This window comes from Pyrus communis, chromosome 13 (genome assembly GCF_963583255.1).
Source record: "Pyrus communis chromosome 13, drPyrComm1.1, whole genome shotgun sequence".
NCBI lineage: Eukaryota > Viridiplantae > Streptophyta > Magnoliopsida > Rosales > Rosaceae > Pyrus > Pyrus communis.
Window position 1 is genome coordinate 16,625,113 of NC_084815.1, and position 19,465 is coordinate 16,644,577.

Here is a 19,465-nt window from a genome sequence, read left to right on the forward strand (position 1 = left end):
CGGAAACCAATGTAATCATATTCAAAATTGTAATCGAATAATATTCATAATTTAGAAATGATTATCCACAGTCATAAATTTAACGGGTTGGATTGCTATCTCCATATTAGATAAAGTTTATGCCTTGTCGTTGACCTGTACCAACCGTTGGACTTGGTGTTATTAGTTTTGTCTTTTGATTGGACCGTGATTTAGGGCATGATGCACCCACGGGATTTTCGCGGAAACATCCAAAACATTCTTTCCCTCTTCATTTGGTCACTACTCTCTCTCTCTCTCTCTCTCTCTCAAGTCCTAAAACCGCCATTACCGACGGCAACCCCGGCACTACAACCACCTTCTTGAAAACCCCCAAATCCCCAAATCCAAAACCCTAAAATCGAGTATAAACATCCCCCCACCTTCTTCAATTCTTTGCAATTTCAGACGAATCCGTTCTCCCTTTTCAAGCTCGGAACTCAAATTTAAGGTAATATCACTATATGAGGTCAACTTTCAGTTTTTGGAGTTAGGGTTTTTGTCTAATTTCAATATCAGTGAGGGGTTTTGTAGAGGGGTTTGAATTCAGTTGGGGGTTCAATTGCAATTTCCTTTTCAGGTTGCAGTTAGGGTTTTGAAGGGTTTCAGTTTAAATTTTTGCTTCAATTTTATTAGTGTAATTGTACAACAACAACAACAACAAAAAGCCTTTTCCCACTATGTGGGGTTTATTAGTGTAATTGTAATCTCTCTAAATTTGTGTAACGTAGGTAGGGATTCTTGTGTTGGAGAAGGAGTTGACCATTGAATTGGGGGCTGTTGCTTGCTTTTGCTGCACCTGCAGGTTAAAATCTCAACCTTTTGCCTTCTGTGAATGTATTGGTTGCTCGCTGTGAATGTTCTGGTTGCTTGCTGTTACTGTGAAATGGTGAATTGAACTTTGAACTAACAAAATTAGAATGTAATTTATTAGATTTGCACACTAACAGGATTACTTTACTCATAAATTTATTAATATATGCAGTGGAAAATGTCGTGAAAACATTTAAAACAAATTCAAGGTATACTGTATTCCGTTTCAAAATTTGGACTTGGAGTAATAGAAAAATCTTACATGAGGTGGACATGGTTGAGAGAAGGGGAGAGAAGGAAAACATAAAGAAACTAAGGGGCAATTACGGTTTGAAGTGTACTTCTATTGAGTCATCAGTTGACGGCAAAGAAATCTCCCTCCAACATTATAGGTGGTTGGCCTTCATCTCTATGTATTCATTTCGAGAGTTCTTAGCTATTGAAGAGATGTCAGAGGGGCTTACCAGAGACAGCTTAGAACCATTAGGCCTTTTCCTTATATACTGAACCAGTGTTCTATAACTTGAATTTCATAAAAATTAGTCAGTCTTCCAATAATTTGAGTTAAGATCACAATTAAAATTTTGCTGGAATGAGCATTTCATTGGTATTGATTAAGCGATAGAAGCACTGATTCACAGAAGCCTGTGGTTAGATAGGGGTAGACATAACAGTCCTTGCCTAATGGTTTTGAGGAGGACACTTTTTGTCTCCTACAACCTTTGTTAAACAATCTATGAAAGTTAAAACAATAGGAAGGACTCGGTCGTTGCCTTCTACAAATAAAACCAAAAATTACAAAGTTAGTTTAGCATTCAATGTCAAACCTAGATTAACCATATTGGACCCAACACAAAATGAACGCAACGAAACATGGGCATCACAGATTTCAAACTGAAATTGGGACAAATGTTGATGGAGCACCACTAACTAATCAAAGTTGTTCCAATACTTGAGTGTTGAGTGACTTCTTATGAGTCCTGCAAGTTCCTATATTTCAACACAAATCAGAAGAGAGAAGGAGGATTTTGGTTGAATTTTTTAAAACCCCACATGTTCCCTTGGTCAATTAACTACCCTAAAACAGTAGAATTTCATTTATAAATGGAAATCAAGTTTTAATTCCCTTTACACATACAAATCTATTTTTTTTTTCCGTCTCAAGTAGTTAAGTCCCTTTTCACATGCGAATCCATCTCTTTTCATTTCAAGCAGTTACTCTTTTGTGTCATTCACAAACTGTATCAGCATATACCTTTTTCTACTCCAGTATTTTATCTGCACTTTCCCATTACCCTGTCGCATTTTAAATTTGCTATACGCTCCTTCATAACCTTTGGGTTATTTATTGTAGTTTTTGAATTCCAATTCTTTATGTTGGTCTTAGGACTTCTAACCTTTCTGTTGATAAGGGTTCAGTTTTTGAATTTCAGATTGGATATTAGATATTTGTTTTAAGTTCATTTTGGAGGGATTTACTTGACCTTCGGTTTTTAGCATGCAGGTTGCCAAAACTGAATTGAATTGTTCTTCCATTTATAGCATGCAACACTGAATAATGTTTAGCCAAATACGTATATTTTCTCTGGCCTAGTTGAGGCTGAGATTCAGGCAGCTGGGAAGTGGTGTTTAAGCTTCAATTTCAAGTTTTGGCTACAGTTTCAAAGTTTATCAGAATGGTTTAACTTTGTGAGACACTGTCAAAGTTAAATTGGTAGCTGGTGTGAGTTTGTTGGAGTTTTGTTCAAGATGGATAACTCTGCAAACATGCATAATGATCATTTGGGTGTGAACAAAATGGGGAAAAATATAAGGAAGAGTCCTTTGCACCAACCCAAATTTGGTAATAATGACGCCCGGCAACAACCTCAACCTCAGGTGTACAATATAAGCAAGAATGATTTCCGGAACATTGTTCAGCAGCTTACTGGTTCGCCATCGCAAGAACCTTTGCCTAGACCTCCCCAGAATCCGCCAAAGCCCCAAAGTATGCGGTTGCAGAGAATTCGACCTCCCCCATTAGCACCTATCAACAACAGACCCTTAAACACACCTCCAGCTCCTCTTCCTGCAGGCCCACCACAGGTTCCCTACAATAATAACTTCATTAGGCCTCCTCAGTTTGGACATCCATCACCTACACCAATGCCACCATTTCCACATGGAGATTCAATGTGGCAAAATACAGCTGAATCTCCTATCTCGGCATATATGCGGTACCTTCAGAGTTCAATGTTAGATCCAACTCCAAGGGGCAACCAACCTCAGCCTCAACCACAAGTTCCAGGTCAAATGCAGTCTCAGCCACCATCAACCGGTTTACTTCCTAACCCATCCGTATCTACTCACCCACCCCCGAGAATGAATGCCCCTGGGGCACATGTGCCTAATCTACAGCACCCACAGATGAATGGTCCTCCCCTCTTACCGTCACCAACTTCACAGTTTTTATTGCCATCCCCAACGGGTTACATGAACTTGTTGTCTCCACGGTCACCTTATCCATTGCTTTCACCTGGGATGCAGTTTCCTCCACCCTGGACCCCCAATTTTCAGTTCTCTCCAATGGGCCAATCAGGGCTATTAGGTCCAGGGCCTCAACCCCCACCTTCTCCTGGCGTTTTGTTTCCATTATCTCCTTCAGGGTTTTTCCCCATTTCAAGTCCAAGATGGAGGGATCATCACTAGTTGGCACAACATTGTTAAGCATGTGAGTCCATACATTCCCTTGTGCTCTTTCTTAATGTGGACTCGTCGACTACTTCTAGGAGCTTCTTTTGTGAAAAATATACTGTATTCTGGTAGCGTAAGTGGCTTTTTGGGCTACCTGTAATGTTCGCTTCTCTTTTCTTTATTTTTCTTTTGTTGACACCTTCTCTGCAGCTTTTTTGAATCTTGAATCTGTATCAGCTCATATCTTTTCTTCTAATTTAGTTATCTTTTGATTAAATTGTAGTTTGTTGTCAATTTTCTTCTTCAGTTAACTGGCAAATGGAAGGAATTTCGCATTAGCAATTATAGATTCGTTGTACCTTGTCACGTTCAATCATGAAATCATTGCTGTGTTGATCTTAGGTTAATGAATTGCAGAATTGATTCTCTTTACGAAAATATATAATGTAATATTTTTGTGAAACACGAATGTTGTTCACGCATGATTGTGTTTACTAGCTTTGTCTTGAATGTTCTTCACTTTGTTCAAGTATTTTACTACTTGTCTAAACTCTAGGGAAGAAAAATGGTGCTGGTTTGTGTATTTATTTGTTCAAACATTCGATGACCTTCCGATGACCTACTTCGTTACCGTAGAACAACGAACATCGATCTTTTATAGCTTGAGTAGAAGTAATCCTTACATTTGAGACTCAACTTACACGAAAATGTCAACTACAATCGATATGCACTAACAGCTGGAAAGCATGGACTTGATGGAAGAAAGTGTTGGACAGGTCCTATTCATTACCCTCAACTCCTTATCATCTTTCCAGCAGACCCTCCGCCACTAATCTCGCATATTGGTCCGGCTCCATCGTCGCAAATCTAATTGACGCAGAACCAATTGACCACCACCACCACCGCAGATCCGTTCCACCAACGCCGCTAATACGTTGGAGAGAGGGAGACAATTTGTATCGTAAGTTTAGCGAGCCAGTTACTTTCTCTCCCCTTCTCGCTAGATTTAGCGAGGAACTGTGCACAATGATAAACTCCCGGTTAAAATAACTAGCTTATTGAACTTGTGTTTTTGTGAGTTTTGCTCAATTTTTAGTTTAAATAGCCAAAATTCCTCTTTCAACTAGTCTCATCGGAGATGCTCTAACCGTCGAAATCAAGCACTTAATATAATCTTTACAACGTGCCGCGCATCTCATGGCACTTGGATGCTGTCCCCTGCCACATCCAAGCTAATTTCACGTAATAATTCGGCTTGAAAGACAAAATTGCCATCATTTAAGTTATTTTGATTGAAAGCTTTAAAAATGTGAGCACATGGAATACTGATCACATCCTGATGTGGAAAGAAAGACGGATAGATATTTAACCAAGACTTATGTTGTAAAATGGAAAATCCAACGAGAGACTTTAGATGCAAAAGTAGATGCTCTTAAGAAATTGAACTTCAAACTTTATACTAATTCGTTTCTAATTATATTAGAACTTTGCATTCATTTACCAATAAAATTTAAATTACTATTTTTTAAAATCTCTCACCGCTTGAGCTAGCTCAAGCATTTCATATGGTTACCCAATTACAACTCATTGTTCAAACTCCAAAGCCTAAATAACACCTTTGAGTCTTTCGCTGGGCAATCGGTCTCGATATGACGTCGTACCTGTTCGGCCAAGAATTTCACTGGGAAAGATCTCTAGCTTGAGCACACAGCTCCCTGAGGAGTTGGCACTTTGGTTGGTTGTCAAGTTCCTTCTTGCTGAGAGGTTGCAAGAGGAGAGCAAAGTTAATTCTGAAAGGTGCCTTTGTAGGGCCTTAGGTGTAGGCATTGAGGCTCACAATCAAAACTAGCTAAGTGCTCAGGCATGCCACTGCCATCTCGGTATGGCAAATGTAGAACAAGTGTGTTTAAGTTGATTACTTGCGCCCCAAGTTATTATGGCTTCTTGTTATCAAAGGATTGTCGTGGATGAGTTAAGTCTACATTAAGTTCTTTTCTGTGCCTTGAGACCAAGGACTTTTAGTTTATTATCTTGTATGCTTTAAAGGGTGAAATCCAGATCTGGCTTAAGCCATTGGTCTAATTCTCATTCATCTTTTATGATAGTAAAACCACTAAGTGAACCAGATCTGAGGACCAATGGAGCTTCTGATCACCAAAAGACTGGAAATAACTTGAATATATACTGTACAATACATCATAATGCCAGATCTACTAATGGAAAGACGAAACAAAGAGCGTCGGGCAAGGTTGAACGTCTTGCAGTCTTTTCTCTTTGTGATTACAAAGGGTTGTGTGTTTGGAATGGATGGATGGTAAACAAGTTTACATGAGCGAATCGATACTACGCCACTAGGGGTGATAGCAAAGCTTTAATCTAGACAAAAGATGGCTTTTGTAGGGAATGATCCTAAAAAGGATTCAGATTTGGGTTGATTACAACTTTTAGATGCAAATTTGGCTTGAAAGCAGAGTTTGTATGTTTGTTTGTTTGATTGGTTGAGTGTCCTTGTCTCTGGGCCCTGTTTTCCCTTTTGTAGGAATGATCTTGGTTGTTGCAAGCTTTGCCCGAAAGCACTTCAGTGAGTCATCACCTTTTTTACATGTTCTGCAATTCAGAAAGTATTTTTGGGCTGAGAGTAGGTTAATTTCCATCGGTTGTCACTTCCCTTGTAAGCACCTAACCTTTGCATTAATGAGGGGCCGTCATATTGTCTTTGAGATGGATGGATGGGCTTGGTGCTGGGCCTCGGGCAAGTTTCATTTCTTTTCTTTTGGGCTTTCTTTCCTTTAAGTCCAAAGTCTAAATATTAACCCAAACAGTGCCCCCTTCAATCGTTGTCGAGCCTGCAACTCAAGGCGTAAATAATGACTGAACAACCGCCACCGTCGCACGCCCTTACTTGGAACTTGTGCCATTTTAATGCAACCGTTTGTGAACTGGACCCTTACACTAACCCACGATCTCTATTATTACATAATCCCTTTTTAATCCCTTGGTAAAATATCTTAAGTCATTTCAAACCTTCAATTCCTCAAAACTTCCCATGATTCCCATAATTCCTAAAAAAAATTCTTGTTTTCGGCTTCCTCTTTCCTTATGACTTCAATTTTTCTTATCCCTTTTCTTTTCAAACTCAATCAATGGCCCCGAAAACCACCCAATCTTGACCAACCACTCAACCTTGATCCTCTTATGAATCTAGTGAAGGTATTACCACCTTGAGTCGTTTGCTCAATAGCCTTCATCGTCCTCGTGCAGGCCTGCATTCTGAACTTTTCTTTGAAGAGGGGGAGTACACTCACTAAGACCTGCATGGACTTCTCAAATTCCAATTGCAGTAGAGACCAACATGCCTAAGGTCAATTGGTTTACTCCGAACCCGTTTATGGCTTAGTCGGGCATTTCCTCTTCTAAGTGGTCAAACCATCGTAGCGGCTTTCCTTTGATGAATGATGAATAATAAAACGTTGTTTTTCACCCCTTCAAGGAACGCGAAAAACGTGGGTCCCACAGAAAACGGACCCATTCCAACACACCCAACCCAAACCCCTCAAAACGGACCTGTTCTTGTTCCTCCACTTGGGTCATCACTCATCAGGTGTTCCAATTTCTTTTTCCAAATATTAATAAAAAATTCGTTACACAAGTTGACCAACGGCCGCCCCCCAAAACCCGTTATTTGTTTTTTATTTTGTTTTTGCTCGTCAACCTTTGTTTCTTCACTTTTCTGGTTCTGGTTCTGGTTCGGTTTTGTCTAATGACCACCAAACCGCCTGATCGGCAGGCGGTTCAGATGGATGCTTGTCCGACCACGACTTCCTTCTTCCTTGGAGGGACAACGTTGAATCTTTTAGTTTGATTCCGACTAGACACCAGACAATACCAGAAACTCAAACGGTCTGTAATTTTTTCTTTTTTTTTTGTCTTCTTTTTGTCTGGTTTTTCTTTTCCTTTCCTTATTATTTTCAGTTTCCTTAAATCTTTGATTTGTTTCCTGTTGATGTTGGATTGATCAGATTATTGGGTCAGGGACAGAATTCGACGTGTAGTGGTGTTCTTCTTGGAATTCCAGCCAGCTCAGTTTGAATTTTGACTCGAGGTACGCCTTTTTTTTATTAATTTCATGAAAACCCTTTCATTATTTTCAATTTTCTTGATCTATTTTCCTAATCTCAAATAAAATGGAACAATTTTGGAGTGTTCGAGATTTTTTGTTTTTTGGTTAAACGATAGATTTTGTTAGTTTAGGTGTTAGATTAGTCACCGACAGACAGTTCGAACCATGTTGTCATGCAATCGCACACTTTTCCAAAGGGACGCTTGCGAGGGTTTGGGATTTTGGGTTTTGATGCATGTATGGTTATAAAGTTGTAATTTTGATGATCAAATGTAATTAAACCCCTTGTGTTCGTTTCGTGTTTTGATCGTTGTATTGGCAGAGGATCGTGAGATTTCGATTGGAGTTTGTTTGCTTGATTTCTGTCGGGAAATTTTTTGCCGTGCGAGTCGGAATGGAACAATTCCGGCATATTGGGGAGGTTTTGGGAAGTATGAAGGCTCTGATGATGTTAAGAGATGAGATTCTGATCAATCAATGCCAGTGCTGTTTGTTGCATGATGTGTTCACGTTGGCGTTTGACACTATCGGAGAGGAGATCCTACTGAACCTGAAACTCGAAGAGAAGAAGACGAAATGGAAAGCGCTCGAGCAGCCTCTGAGGGAGCTGCACAGAGTTTTCAAGGAAGGGGAGCTGTACATTCGGCATTGCATGGACGCAAAAAACTGGTGGGGGAAAACAATCCTCCTCCATCAGAACAAGGACTGCGTCGAATTTCACATTCATAACTTGTTCTGCTACTACGCGGCCGTGATTGAGGCGATTGAGAATGCTGGAGAGATTGCGGGGCTCGATCAGGAGGAGATGCACAAGAAGAGGATTCTGCTCACAAGGAAGTATGATAGAGAGTGGAATGACCCCAAACTTTTCCAATGGAGATTTGGGAAGCAGTATTTGGTCCCGAAGGCGATCTGCAACAGGTTGGAGAGTGCTTGGAGGGAAGATAGATGGCAGCTTGTCGAAGCTCTGAAGGTGAAAAAGATTTCAGGATCCTTTGGTTTGACGAGGAATGAGCAGCAACTTGGAGACTTGCTGCTCAAGAAACTCGGTGGGTCGGAAACCTTAAATGGGAAGCTCTTTCCGAGCTCAATCTTACTGGAATCTGAGTACTACAGCGTTAGGCGGTGGTTAGGAGGAGGAACGCAGTACAAGGAGATCCAGTGGTTGGGGCAGAACTTTGCCATGAGACACTTCTTTGGGGATATTGAGCCGTTGAATTCGGAGATTTCAACTCTCCTCGCACTTTCCCACCCCAATGTGCTGCAGTACCATTCGGGGTTTTATGATGAGGAGAAGAAGGAATGCTTTCTTGTTATGGAGTTGATGAACAAGGATCTGCACTGCTACATGAAGGAAAACTGCGGCGCGAGAAGGCAGGTATTGTTTTCAATCCCGGTAGTGGTTGATATCATGCTTCAGATTGCAAGAGGCATGGAATATCTGCACTCTAGGAAGATCTACCATGGGGAGTTGAACCCATTGAATGTCTTTCTCAAGGCAAGGAGCTGCACAGAAGGCTATTTTCAAGTAAAAGTCTCAGGTTACGGTTTATCATCCGTGCACAAATCTACTTATCGAAAATCACAGCAGAAGAACGAAATCAACCCTTTGATTTGGTGTGCCCCGGAAGTCCTAGCTGAGCAAGAGCAACCAGGAAACAAAGGTCTTACCAAATACACGGAGAAAGCGGATGTATACAGCTTCGCCATGCTTTGCTTTGAGATCTTGACAGGGAAGGTTCCCTTCGAAGATTCACATCTCCAAGGGGACAAGATGAGCAACACTATAAGAGCAGGAGGGAGGCCTCTCTTCCCCTACCCTTCACCAAAATACCTCGTCAATTTAACCAAGAGATGCTGGCACAGTGACCCCTCTCAGCGCCTGAGCTTCTCGTCCATCTGTCGCATTTTGCGCTACATAAAGAAGTTCCTTACTCTGAACCCCTATGACGATCAGCCTTTACTGCAATCCCCTCCTATGGATTACTGCGAGATAGAGACATGGTTCCTGAAGAATAGTTCAGCTGCCGAATACACCGATTTATCCTCAATATCGCAACTTCCATTCCAAATGTTCTCTTACCGGCTAGGGGAGAAGGAAAAGACTAGCCCAGACATCGTGAGGGTTAGTAGTCTGGATTCCTTAAGTGATACAGCATCAGCGATTTGCAAGCAAAAATCTCCGAACGGCAAAGTTGACACTGTGTCCATTGCAGAAGATCCATTCGCACCACTAAGCGAATCGAGGTCCATTTGCTCTGATGTGAGGTCTGTTTATGATCTGAGGTCAGTTTGTTCCGAGGCTCCAATGCAGAGAACTCTCACTGCGAAGAAACGTCAAGACGCGACAGCTAGAAAAGCCTCAGGTCAGCCAATAATTTCACCTTAATCCATTTCTGTACAATCAGCTGATTACTTTTTTAAGCCAGGGGCTTCTGTACTTTCTCCGTTAACAATCTTGACTGGGAAAATGTTGATCAGGTTACACTGGGACATCAAAAACACCAACCACAGCAAGGACATCAACACAAAGACTTTCAACACCAAGACTTGCGTCGCCAAGATTTCCCTCGCCAAAACTTGCTTCACCGAAACTTCCGCCTGCAAAACCATGTCAACGCAGTATGAAGACAAACCAAAGCCCTCCACCGCCAAGTCCTATGAACACAAAGAGTAGTGCGAGCCGAAGCAGGCACAGAACGAGGGGGCACGTTTCGGACTCGGAGATACATTAGGCTTTCTTTTGTTTCACATCACATATATGACACCAGAAACTTGCGGGCGTCGAATAGAGTTTAGCAAACAGTAAAAAAAAAATCCACGATACATATTGTCAAGTACAGATCAGTTTTTGTTCCCTTCCATTTAACTAAAAATCTCTGTAAATTTAAATTTCTTACGGTTATAGGTCCATTAGGTTTGAAGATCTTATAGAAAAGTTTTTTCGTTTTCAGTTTTTATGTTCTCGCATGGCATTTGTATGAACGTAATTCCGCATATAGTCTTTCTCTTTTTGCACACTCCTGTTTATTTCCCATTCTGCTTTCATTTATTCTCTCAAAAACCGGAAATAAACAAGGGTGTGAAGGGGAAAAAGGGTCGTGCGGAAATCACGACATGAAGAATGTGGTTTCTAATTCAAGTTACAATTCAGCGTATCATAGATGCAAGATAAAATTAAAAGGACACAATCCATACCTTTATCAAGATGTTTGGCTATGGTTCACAGATGACATAAATTTAAACTCCAAGATAAAATCGCGCACTTGCATATGAGATACAAACTCAATTCTGTGGTCTCCCAAATACGACTGTCCTATAAATCTGGTCGCCGAAGAGTTCACGATAGATGAACCCTATTTTCTACACTCTTCTGAAAACAACTCAACTGAGATCGTCTTCGTTGGAAGTGTTACAAATGCTTTTCGGATGTTTTTCTCAACAAGCAGCTATGACTCTAAATGAATAGCGTAATATTGAACATATATTCTGACCTAAATAGCTGACCACATTATATGATAGCTAGTGTGAAAATGATTGACAAAGCTGTTCCAAGAATATATGTTAATCTGCAACCTGCTTCCCCTGATTTCACATTCGGTCAAAATTTAAAAGTTTTGAAGCCGAGTACCCCAAACAAATCCTCAAATCTCCTTTATTCATTGCAATACGACACTGTTTAAACCTTGTCAGCTCTCGTGCTGGTATGACAATCTTCATATTTGAAGATTCAAAATGTTTTCATAACCAGCTGACGTCCTTCAGATACTATATTTTGCAGCTAATTTGTACAACATCAGTCATTCAGTCGGTTTGGCACCTATCAAACAAGGATGTGGCTAGAACCCAAGGTTTCTCCGTTCCATCTTACTTTCTAAGGTTTCTCCGTATGAACTTACAATTTCAACTTTATAGTGGGCCACCAGAAGAAAACTCAAGAAGGTTTCAAAAGGATAATGACTTCTTAATTGATGTGAAAGGAGTTACCTTTTCCTTAAACAATCTGCAACACTTTTATACACCCGTCCGAATTGGCAGCAACCACCATGTCTGATTTCCCTCTCCAGAAGACGCTCGAAACCCATTGTGCACTATAGTCATCGGTCTCCTTTCCAGAAATAGGATCAATGGAGCCAAACTTGTGTGAAGTGATCGGCATAGGCAGAGATCTATGGTAAGCATAAACCTGGCAGATATCAGCACAAAAGGTTAAAGCAGTTGATTAGATTATGATTAGACTGTATATCTCGCACAAGCACTGTCTAGAAGTTACTAGCTCATCTTCAATATTTCCTTTTACCTTTTTTTTATTTTTGGTTTAATATTTCCCTATAACTCAACTAGAAGCCCATTCCTTCTTCATTTTATTAATACAAGTACCATGTAGCATGGGAATTAAATATGCACCTCATTTGTTTCTGAACCACAAGCTATGTAACCATCTGAAACGGATAACCCGACAAAGTTCTGGGTGAGTAAGCATCCAAAGTGTGACCAACAGAGAAAAAGAAACATAAACTTGGTCAGACAGTTACAATGTAGTTAGAGCAAGTGTTATCTAGATCTCAAAATCGCACAGAAATAGAAATAGGTTCTAGCATAAAGAGCCGATAAAAAAATTAGTGGGGTAGCCAACCTTCTCATTGGTGTGCCCACCAAGGCTTAGGCTGCAAGCATCGGTGGATGGATCACTCATACTGGTTTTGCTAAGATCCCATAGCTTTAATGTGTTGTCAGTGGATGCAGAAACAAGGGTCTCTGAGTCCAAAAATTTCACATAGCTTACAGCTTTCTTATGCCCATCCAATACGCACCACGGAATTTTAGTATTACGAAGATCATAGCAGTAGGTGTAGTAGTCCGCACTCCCGAAGGCCAGCAAATGAGAGAAGTGCGAAGAGAACTGTACACAGCATACATTTGCAGCGTGCTTGATGGTATCTAAACTGTTTCTCTGAAAGGAACCATCCCCCCAAAAAAGGGATTTCAGAAGCATCACAGAAAATCTTAAGCAGTAATCAGTACCAAAATGAAGAAGTTCCAAAGTGAAACACAAATATGTCTGGCATCATTTGGCCACTATTAAGTTTAATATTTGGTTGTATTATTCCTTCTACTGCTGTAATGGCAGTTGGTTGTTTTATATACATCTTACACACACACTTGCAATAAACAAATGTTGTAAAGGTGGCATGCTTGCTGCCCATGCTGCAACACATCAGAGCACATGAGCTGAAACCATGTGGTAGTCTGCTGACAAGGAATATTGTACCCACGTGCAGTATTCCTTCTGTCCAGGTTGTACCCACGTTCTCTCAACACTCCCCCTCAAGTTTGGAATGAATGTTGATTATTCCTAACTTGCAAAGCAAAGTCGTAAACTGGTATAAGCTCAATGGCTTTGTGAAGATGTCGGCTGGTTGTTTCATGGTTGAGATGTGAGATGTCTCGATCATTCCACTTTGAACCCTTTCTCGCACAAGATGGCAGTCAATTTCTATGTGTTTGGTTCTTTCGTGAAAGACCGGATTCGAAGCGATGTGAAGTGCCACTTGATTATCACAATATAACTTGACTGGACGTTTATGTTTGATACCCAAGTCTTGCCAAGTGACTTCACAACAAGTTGCTGCCATTGAACGATACTCCGCCTCTGCACTAGAACGTGACACAGTATTTTGTTTCTTGCTTTTCCAGGAGATCAAGGATTCTCCAAGAAATACATAGTATTCGGTGGTAGAACGTCGTGTGTCTCGACATCTGGCCCAATCTGCATCACAAAAAGCATTTAATTGAATTGGACTTCTTGCAGAAAGAAAAATACCTTGCCCTGATGTGTGCTTAACGTATCGTAAGACTCGCTGGGCTGCCTCCAAGTGTGGAGTTCGAGGCTTCTCCATAAATTGACTAAGAATATGGACAGCATACACCAAATCAGGGCGCGTGATTGTCAGGTAGATTAGTCTCCCAACAAGTCGTCGATAAGAGGAAGGATCAGTAACCCATTGTCCTTCGTCCTTTCTGAGTGATAAGTTTTGCTCCATAGGAGAGGTGGCTGGTTTTGCGCCAAGATGACCTGCATCCTCAAGTATTTCAAGGGCATATTTTTGCTGTGAAAGGGTGATCCCTTTGCTAGAGCGAGCAATTTCAATGCCCAAGAAATATCTTAATTGGCCAAGGTTTTTCAACTTGAATTGCTTCATAAGAAAAGACTTGGTATCTTCAATTGCTTGTATGTTATTTCCTGCCAAGATAATATCATCAACATAGACAAGGAGGGCAGTGAATTTACCATCATGATTTCGGACGAACAATGAATAATCTGCCTTGAATTGTTGATAACCGGCCTTTCTAAGAGCACAAGAGAGTTTGATAAACCATTGACGAGAGGCTTGCTTAAGCCCATACAAAGATTTATGAAGTTTACAAACTCGTGTCTCCCCCTTTCGTCCGAAACCAGGAGGCAAGGACATGTAGACATCTTCTTCAAGATCACCATGGAGAAAAGCGTTATTAACATCAAGTTGGTGGAGGTGCCATTGCTGGACCGAGGCAACAGCAAGGAGTAGACGAACTGTAGTCAATTTTGCAACCGGAGCAAAGGTTTCTCGATAGTCTAAGCCTTCAATTTGGCTATAACCTTTGGCAACCAAACGTGCTTTATATCTCTCAATGGATCCATCGGATCAAAATTTGATTTTGTAAACCCATTTACATCCAACCGGCTTCTTGCCAGGGGGCAATGGTTGCAGAGACCATGTCCTATTCGCAGCAAGGGCTGCCAGTTCTTCTTCCATAGCGAAACGCCAGTGAGGGTCGCGTATAGCCTGTGAGAATGAGCTGGGTTCTATGGCAGCTGAAATGGAAGTGGTGAAAGCACGATGTCGAGCAGATAAACGATCGTATGTGAGGACATCAAACAAAGGGTAAGGAGTACCTGGTACTTTGGTCAACGCCGAGTGAGATGAAGGGACGGACCGAGAAGGGAGGTTGATGTCGATGTGATATTGTTGAAAATAACCAGGTGCATGAGTGGGTCGTTTAAGACGAGGTGGTGAGGTGGAAAGAAAAGGAGATGAAACCGAAACAGGACTCACCGGCGAAGAAGAGGATGGATCGACGGAATCCTGCTCCAGTAGAATGGACGGATGAATGATGGGATCATCATAGGCAGTATCTTGAGTATGTGGAAACACAAGTGGTGAAACTGCAGCAGAAGATGAAAAAGGGAACACATGTTCATGGAAAATAACATCACGGGAGATAAAGATTTTACCCGTGTGAAGGTCGTAAACTCGATATCCCTTTGTGCCATATGGATACCCAAGAAAAAGACACCGTGTGGCTCTTGCATCAAATTTTGTGGGACGATGGTGGTGGGTGGAAGAAAAACATAAGCAACCAAACACTCACAAATGTGCATACGATGGCTGTTTGTGGTGAAGTATTTCATAGGGTGATTTGCCTTGAAGAAGAGGAGTGGGAGTCCGATTTATGAGATAAGTGGCAGTGAGGATTGCATCACCCCAAAATTTCTTAGGAAGATGAGATTGAAAAAGTAAGGCTCTAGCAACATTGAGTAAGTGGTGGTGTTTGCGCTCTGCTACCCCGTTTTGTTGGGGAGTAGAGACACAACTTGTTTGATGGAGAATCCCCTTATTTGAAAAAAATTGGGTCATAGAAAATTCTGGACCGTTATCACTACGAAGAACCTTGACTCGTCTGGAAAATTGTGTTTCAACAAGGTGGATGAAAGTGATGAGATAAGATCGTGCATCTGATTTGTGATTCATTAAATAAACCCATGTGCATCTTGAGAAATCATCCACAATAGTTAAGAAATATTGTGCCCCTGTGATAGTGGGAACATGGTAACCTCCCCAAATGTCAACATGAATTAACTCAAAAGGAGCCTTTGTGGTGATAGAACTCAAAGGAAAAGGAGCACGTGTTTGTTTGGCTAATGGACAGATCAAACAATCATCAATGCTACAAAAATTCAAATTTTTAATGCAAGTAGAGAGATGCCGTAAGGTCTTGTTAGAAAGATGGCCAAGGCGTTGATGCCAAAGCTGAGAAGAAGAAGAGGCAACAATTGACGTTGAATTGCACCTGGTTTTCATCACATTATCAAGGTAGTAGAGTCCTTCTCGTTCAGTTCCCGTCCCAATCATCTTCCCCGATCGTTGACCCTGAAGTAGACACATTTTATCAGTGAAGATGACAAAACAAGATGAGGTATTAGTGAGTTTGCTGACAGAAATTAAATTCAGTTTAAATGATGGAACACAAAGCACGTTGTGAAGGGTGAGATCATTCGAGAGATGAACTGTGCCAATATGTGTGACATCGGCAAGTGCATGATTGGGTAAGTGCACTTGTCGATTGTATACCGGAACACTTGTGGTCATTAAGCTTGGTGAGCAGACCATGTGGTCTGTGGCACCTGTATCGAAAATCCAGTCCTTTCCCTTATTAAGAGCAGAAGCACAAAAAACTCTACCTGACAAGTTATTCATAGTAAAGGTGGTACCGACATGATTAGATGTGGAGTTGGATTGACTCTTATCAAGGAGTGCAAGCAGATTGTGATATTGCTCGGAAGTGAGGCTGTAGGACGAAGGAGATGTTGCTGGAGGCGTTGGCTGGGTATCAACATGATTAGCCTTGTAATTGGAACCCCTGCGATCCTGATAATCTCCCCTATTACTGTTGTCTTTCCCTTTTTTCAGTTTGCGGCATTGATCAATGGTGTGACCTCTCCCAACCTGTACATGTGGAGCTGCAAAAGAATTAATGCAGTTTCAGCAAAGTCAGAAAAACGTTCCTTCAATGTACATGTGTTCAAATTTCCTTGAACACTTCCATGTATCTCTTGTTCAATATGGAAGAGATGTACACTGTTTGTGTGAGAGAAACATTCCTTCAACTCATTCCAAATATCAGCTGCAACATTGTTGTAGATGACACTTGCTCCGATATCTTTCGAGACAGAGTTGAGCAGCCATGATTTCACGAGGTTGTTGCAACGATTCCACTGTTGGAATTCACTTGTGGATGCAGACTCGGGCCTTTTAATGGATCCATTGATGAATCCTTCCTTGTTCTTGGCATTGAGGGCCATGGCCATGGCTCGGCTCCAAGTGGAGTAATTTTCGTCATTCAAAAGGTGTGTGACGATGATCGCTCCAGGCTGATCAGAGTGATGAAGATAAAGAGGATCGCTGGGATCTTCGTATTTGGTGTGTTTGCTGGAAGAGTCAGTTGCCATGTCGGCAGGCAGTGTGCAGTGGCTGTGCTTGGCTGTGCTATGCGGTTGTGCTTAATGGCTGTGACAGGTAGAGCAGCGACAATGGGTGTGTAGCAACTTTGCGACGGCAAGGCAGCGAGTGTGCAGCTTGCAGTGCACTGGTTGCTGCAGTAACAGATGTCGCTGTTCACAGTATAGCAGCGGAAGAGTGAAGGCAGAGCAGAGCAAAGGATTGCCTGTGCTCTGATACCATATTAACTTTAATATTTGGTTGTATTATTCCTTCTACTGCTGTAATGGCAGTTGGTTGTTTTATATACATCTTACACACACACTTGCAATAAACAAATGTTGTAAAGGTGGCGTGCTTGCTGCCCATGCTGCAACACATCAGAGCACATGAGCTGAAACCATGTGGTAGTCTGCTGACAAGGAATATTGTACCCACGTGCAGTATTCCTTCTGTCCAGGTTGTACCCACGTTCTCTCAACAGCCACAATACCTTTACGGAGATAGTGCTAAATTTTGAGCACCAAAAGCCCCATCAGCACTTGTGATGAGGCACTGATGCAGATAATATGGAACATTTCATTGGGGTTAGTTATGTCAATTGAGGATATCATATTGTACTTTAACTTTAGAATTTTTATATTGTGTCGGCCTTGCTTGATTGTAATTGAGATTTATTAACTATTAGGAGTTGTCTTCCCCTAACTACAGTCTCCGTATTAGCTGGGTTTGGACTGCCTATCAATAATACGCCTTATTGTTATTGGCAATCCCAACCCAGTTACAAATAAAGCTAATGAGGAAACCCTGATAATAATGAAAATCAAATCCTAGCTAAAAAAATCCCAACAAAAATTAAGCAAGGCCTACATAACACAAATGTAAGACATAAAACATAATGTGAAATCCCAAATGACATAAATGTATAAAAATGTCCACGTTATCTGGCCATGGAGACCCTTAGTGCTCTTAAGGGTTTCTCAAATATGCTGAATTACTTTCGGTCAGCAAGATTTGTAGATCAGCAGCAAACATAACTCATTTAAATAAGAATCATAAGAAATCAAAGAAAGAGTTTCTTGAATAGTAAATTTGCATCTTAAAGTGAGCAAATCCTATGATTTATATACAATGGAAAAGGACAGAAACACACACAAAATAGTAAATTTGAGTCTTAATATGAGCAAATCCTGTGGTTCATGAGAGAGAAAGAGAGAGAGCATGCCTCGTTGATGCTCCACAATTTCACACAACCATCATCACTTCTAGTGGCTAATTTTGTAGGATATACTTGAGAAAAGTCTACAGACCTTGCCCTCATTGCATGCTCAGTGTATTGAGCAAACTCTTGACCAGTGCTGGCATCCCATAACTGCATATCAATAAAGTATATATTACGTTATATGCAATGCAAGTATTAATTAAAAATAAGGGCAAGCAATAGTCACTTATTAGACAATATATTGGAGAAAAATGAGCCACGAACAAATCCATGAGAAAAGACAAGGATGGACAAAGCTTAAATAGTCATAGATCTCTATTAGACTACTTCTGTGACACATATATTAAAAGGATGAACATGCAGACGCTATCAGGTCAACATTCGGACAGCACTATTTTTTTTCAGGTGAGGATGGAAGGGGGTGGAGTCGTGGAGGGGTGGAGGGGATGGAAGGGTGCTCGGTGGGGAAGACAAAGTGGGCTTCTGTGTTTTTTTTTATTTTTCTTTAATTAATTATTTTAATATTTTAAATTTTTATATTAAGTGTTTAACCACGTGGCATAAATGTGGTAGTCACGTTAGCTCTTAACGGACCAATGGATGGAAAATGTAACGGGGGTATTATATTGAAATAAAATAGTAAGTGAGGTATGAAAGTAAAATTTTTTAAAGATGTTGTATGAGGTTGCAATAGATTTCAAACCTAAGATGGTAAAGTGTAATTTACCCTTCATTATTTATTGTGATCAGATTAAATGGGGTTTAGGGTTTCGGCACCTCCATAACTAATGAGAAGTTCCCCTTTACATTTATTTGCTACGGTAATTCATCCTTAGAGTTCACATTGAAGAAAAGTAACAAAGTTCTCCAAATTCACTACTATAAATTAGGTAGATTTCTTCATTGATAATTTATTCTTCTACGAAGGTAATCTATACTTAGTACTCTAAATTATGTGGATTTCTTCATTAATATCACACTAGTGCCGTTTTTTTAATTGCAAATCCTCAAAACTTTCCATTGATCTATTTTTGGTATTGACAAAGTAATTATCTTTTTGTACTCCTGTCTAACCTCCAAATGCGAGATTCCAAAGCACTTAAATTTCTCTCCCGTTTTAGTGAGAGTCCTCTCTTACTGAGAGATTTTCTCACTGCTTGTGGGATGGTTTTCCAAATTCGACTTTTCGTTCTCCTGATTGTTGGAGCTAAATTCCCGCAACACCATGTGTGGAGGAAGATGCACAAATTCATTAATCTGTAAAAACAAACAACCCTAAGTAGCCAAGGACTAGGGGGCGCGGGGCCGCAGGGAGGGGGAATAGTGTTGGCCAAAAGCCATTTTACGGTCAAGTTAGTA

General features: G+C 40.8%; 2 protein-coding genes across 3 annotated transcripts; both read left to right on the forward strand.

Moving 5' to 3' along the window:
- The first annotated feature begins 210 nt into the window (after nucleotides 1–210).
- LOC137713012 (protein HAIKU1-like) lies at nucleotides 211–4,295 on the forward strand. 2 transcript variants are annotated; one of them, XM_068452241.1, is made up of 3 exons: nucleotides 211–469; nucleotides 750–823; nucleotides 2,329–4,295. In XM_068452241.1, the coding sequence occupies exon 3, from the start codon at nucleotides 2,581–2,583 to the stop codon at nucleotides 3,517–3,519; it is 939 nt and encodes a 312-aa protein (XP_068308342.1). In that variant the 5' UTR covers nucleotides 211–469; nucleotides 750–823; nucleotides 2,329–2,580; the 3' UTR covers nucleotides 3,520–4,295. The 2 variants fall into 2 exon arrangements, with proteins under 2 accessions (XP_068308342.1, XP_068308341.1); XM_068452240.1 differs by having other exon boundaries at nucleotides 2,336–4,295.
- A 2,793-nt stretch (nucleotides 4,296–7,088) lies between these two features.
- On the forward strand, nucleotides 7,089–10,577 carry LOC137713300 (uncharacterized). The gene is made up of 4 exons (XM_068452584.1): nucleotides 7,089–7,404; nucleotides 7,524–7,606; nucleotides 7,947–9,990; nucleotides 10,106–10,577. Exons 3-4 carry the CDS (start codon nucleotides 8,019–8,021, stop codon nucleotides 10,357–10,359), a joined length of 2,226 nt encoding a protein of 741 aa, XP_068308685.1. The 5' UTR covers nucleotides 7,089–7,404; nucleotides 7,524–7,606; nucleotides 7,947–8,018; the 3' UTR covers nucleotides 10,360–10,577.
- Nucleotides 10,578–19,465: the final 8,888 nt, after the last annotated feature.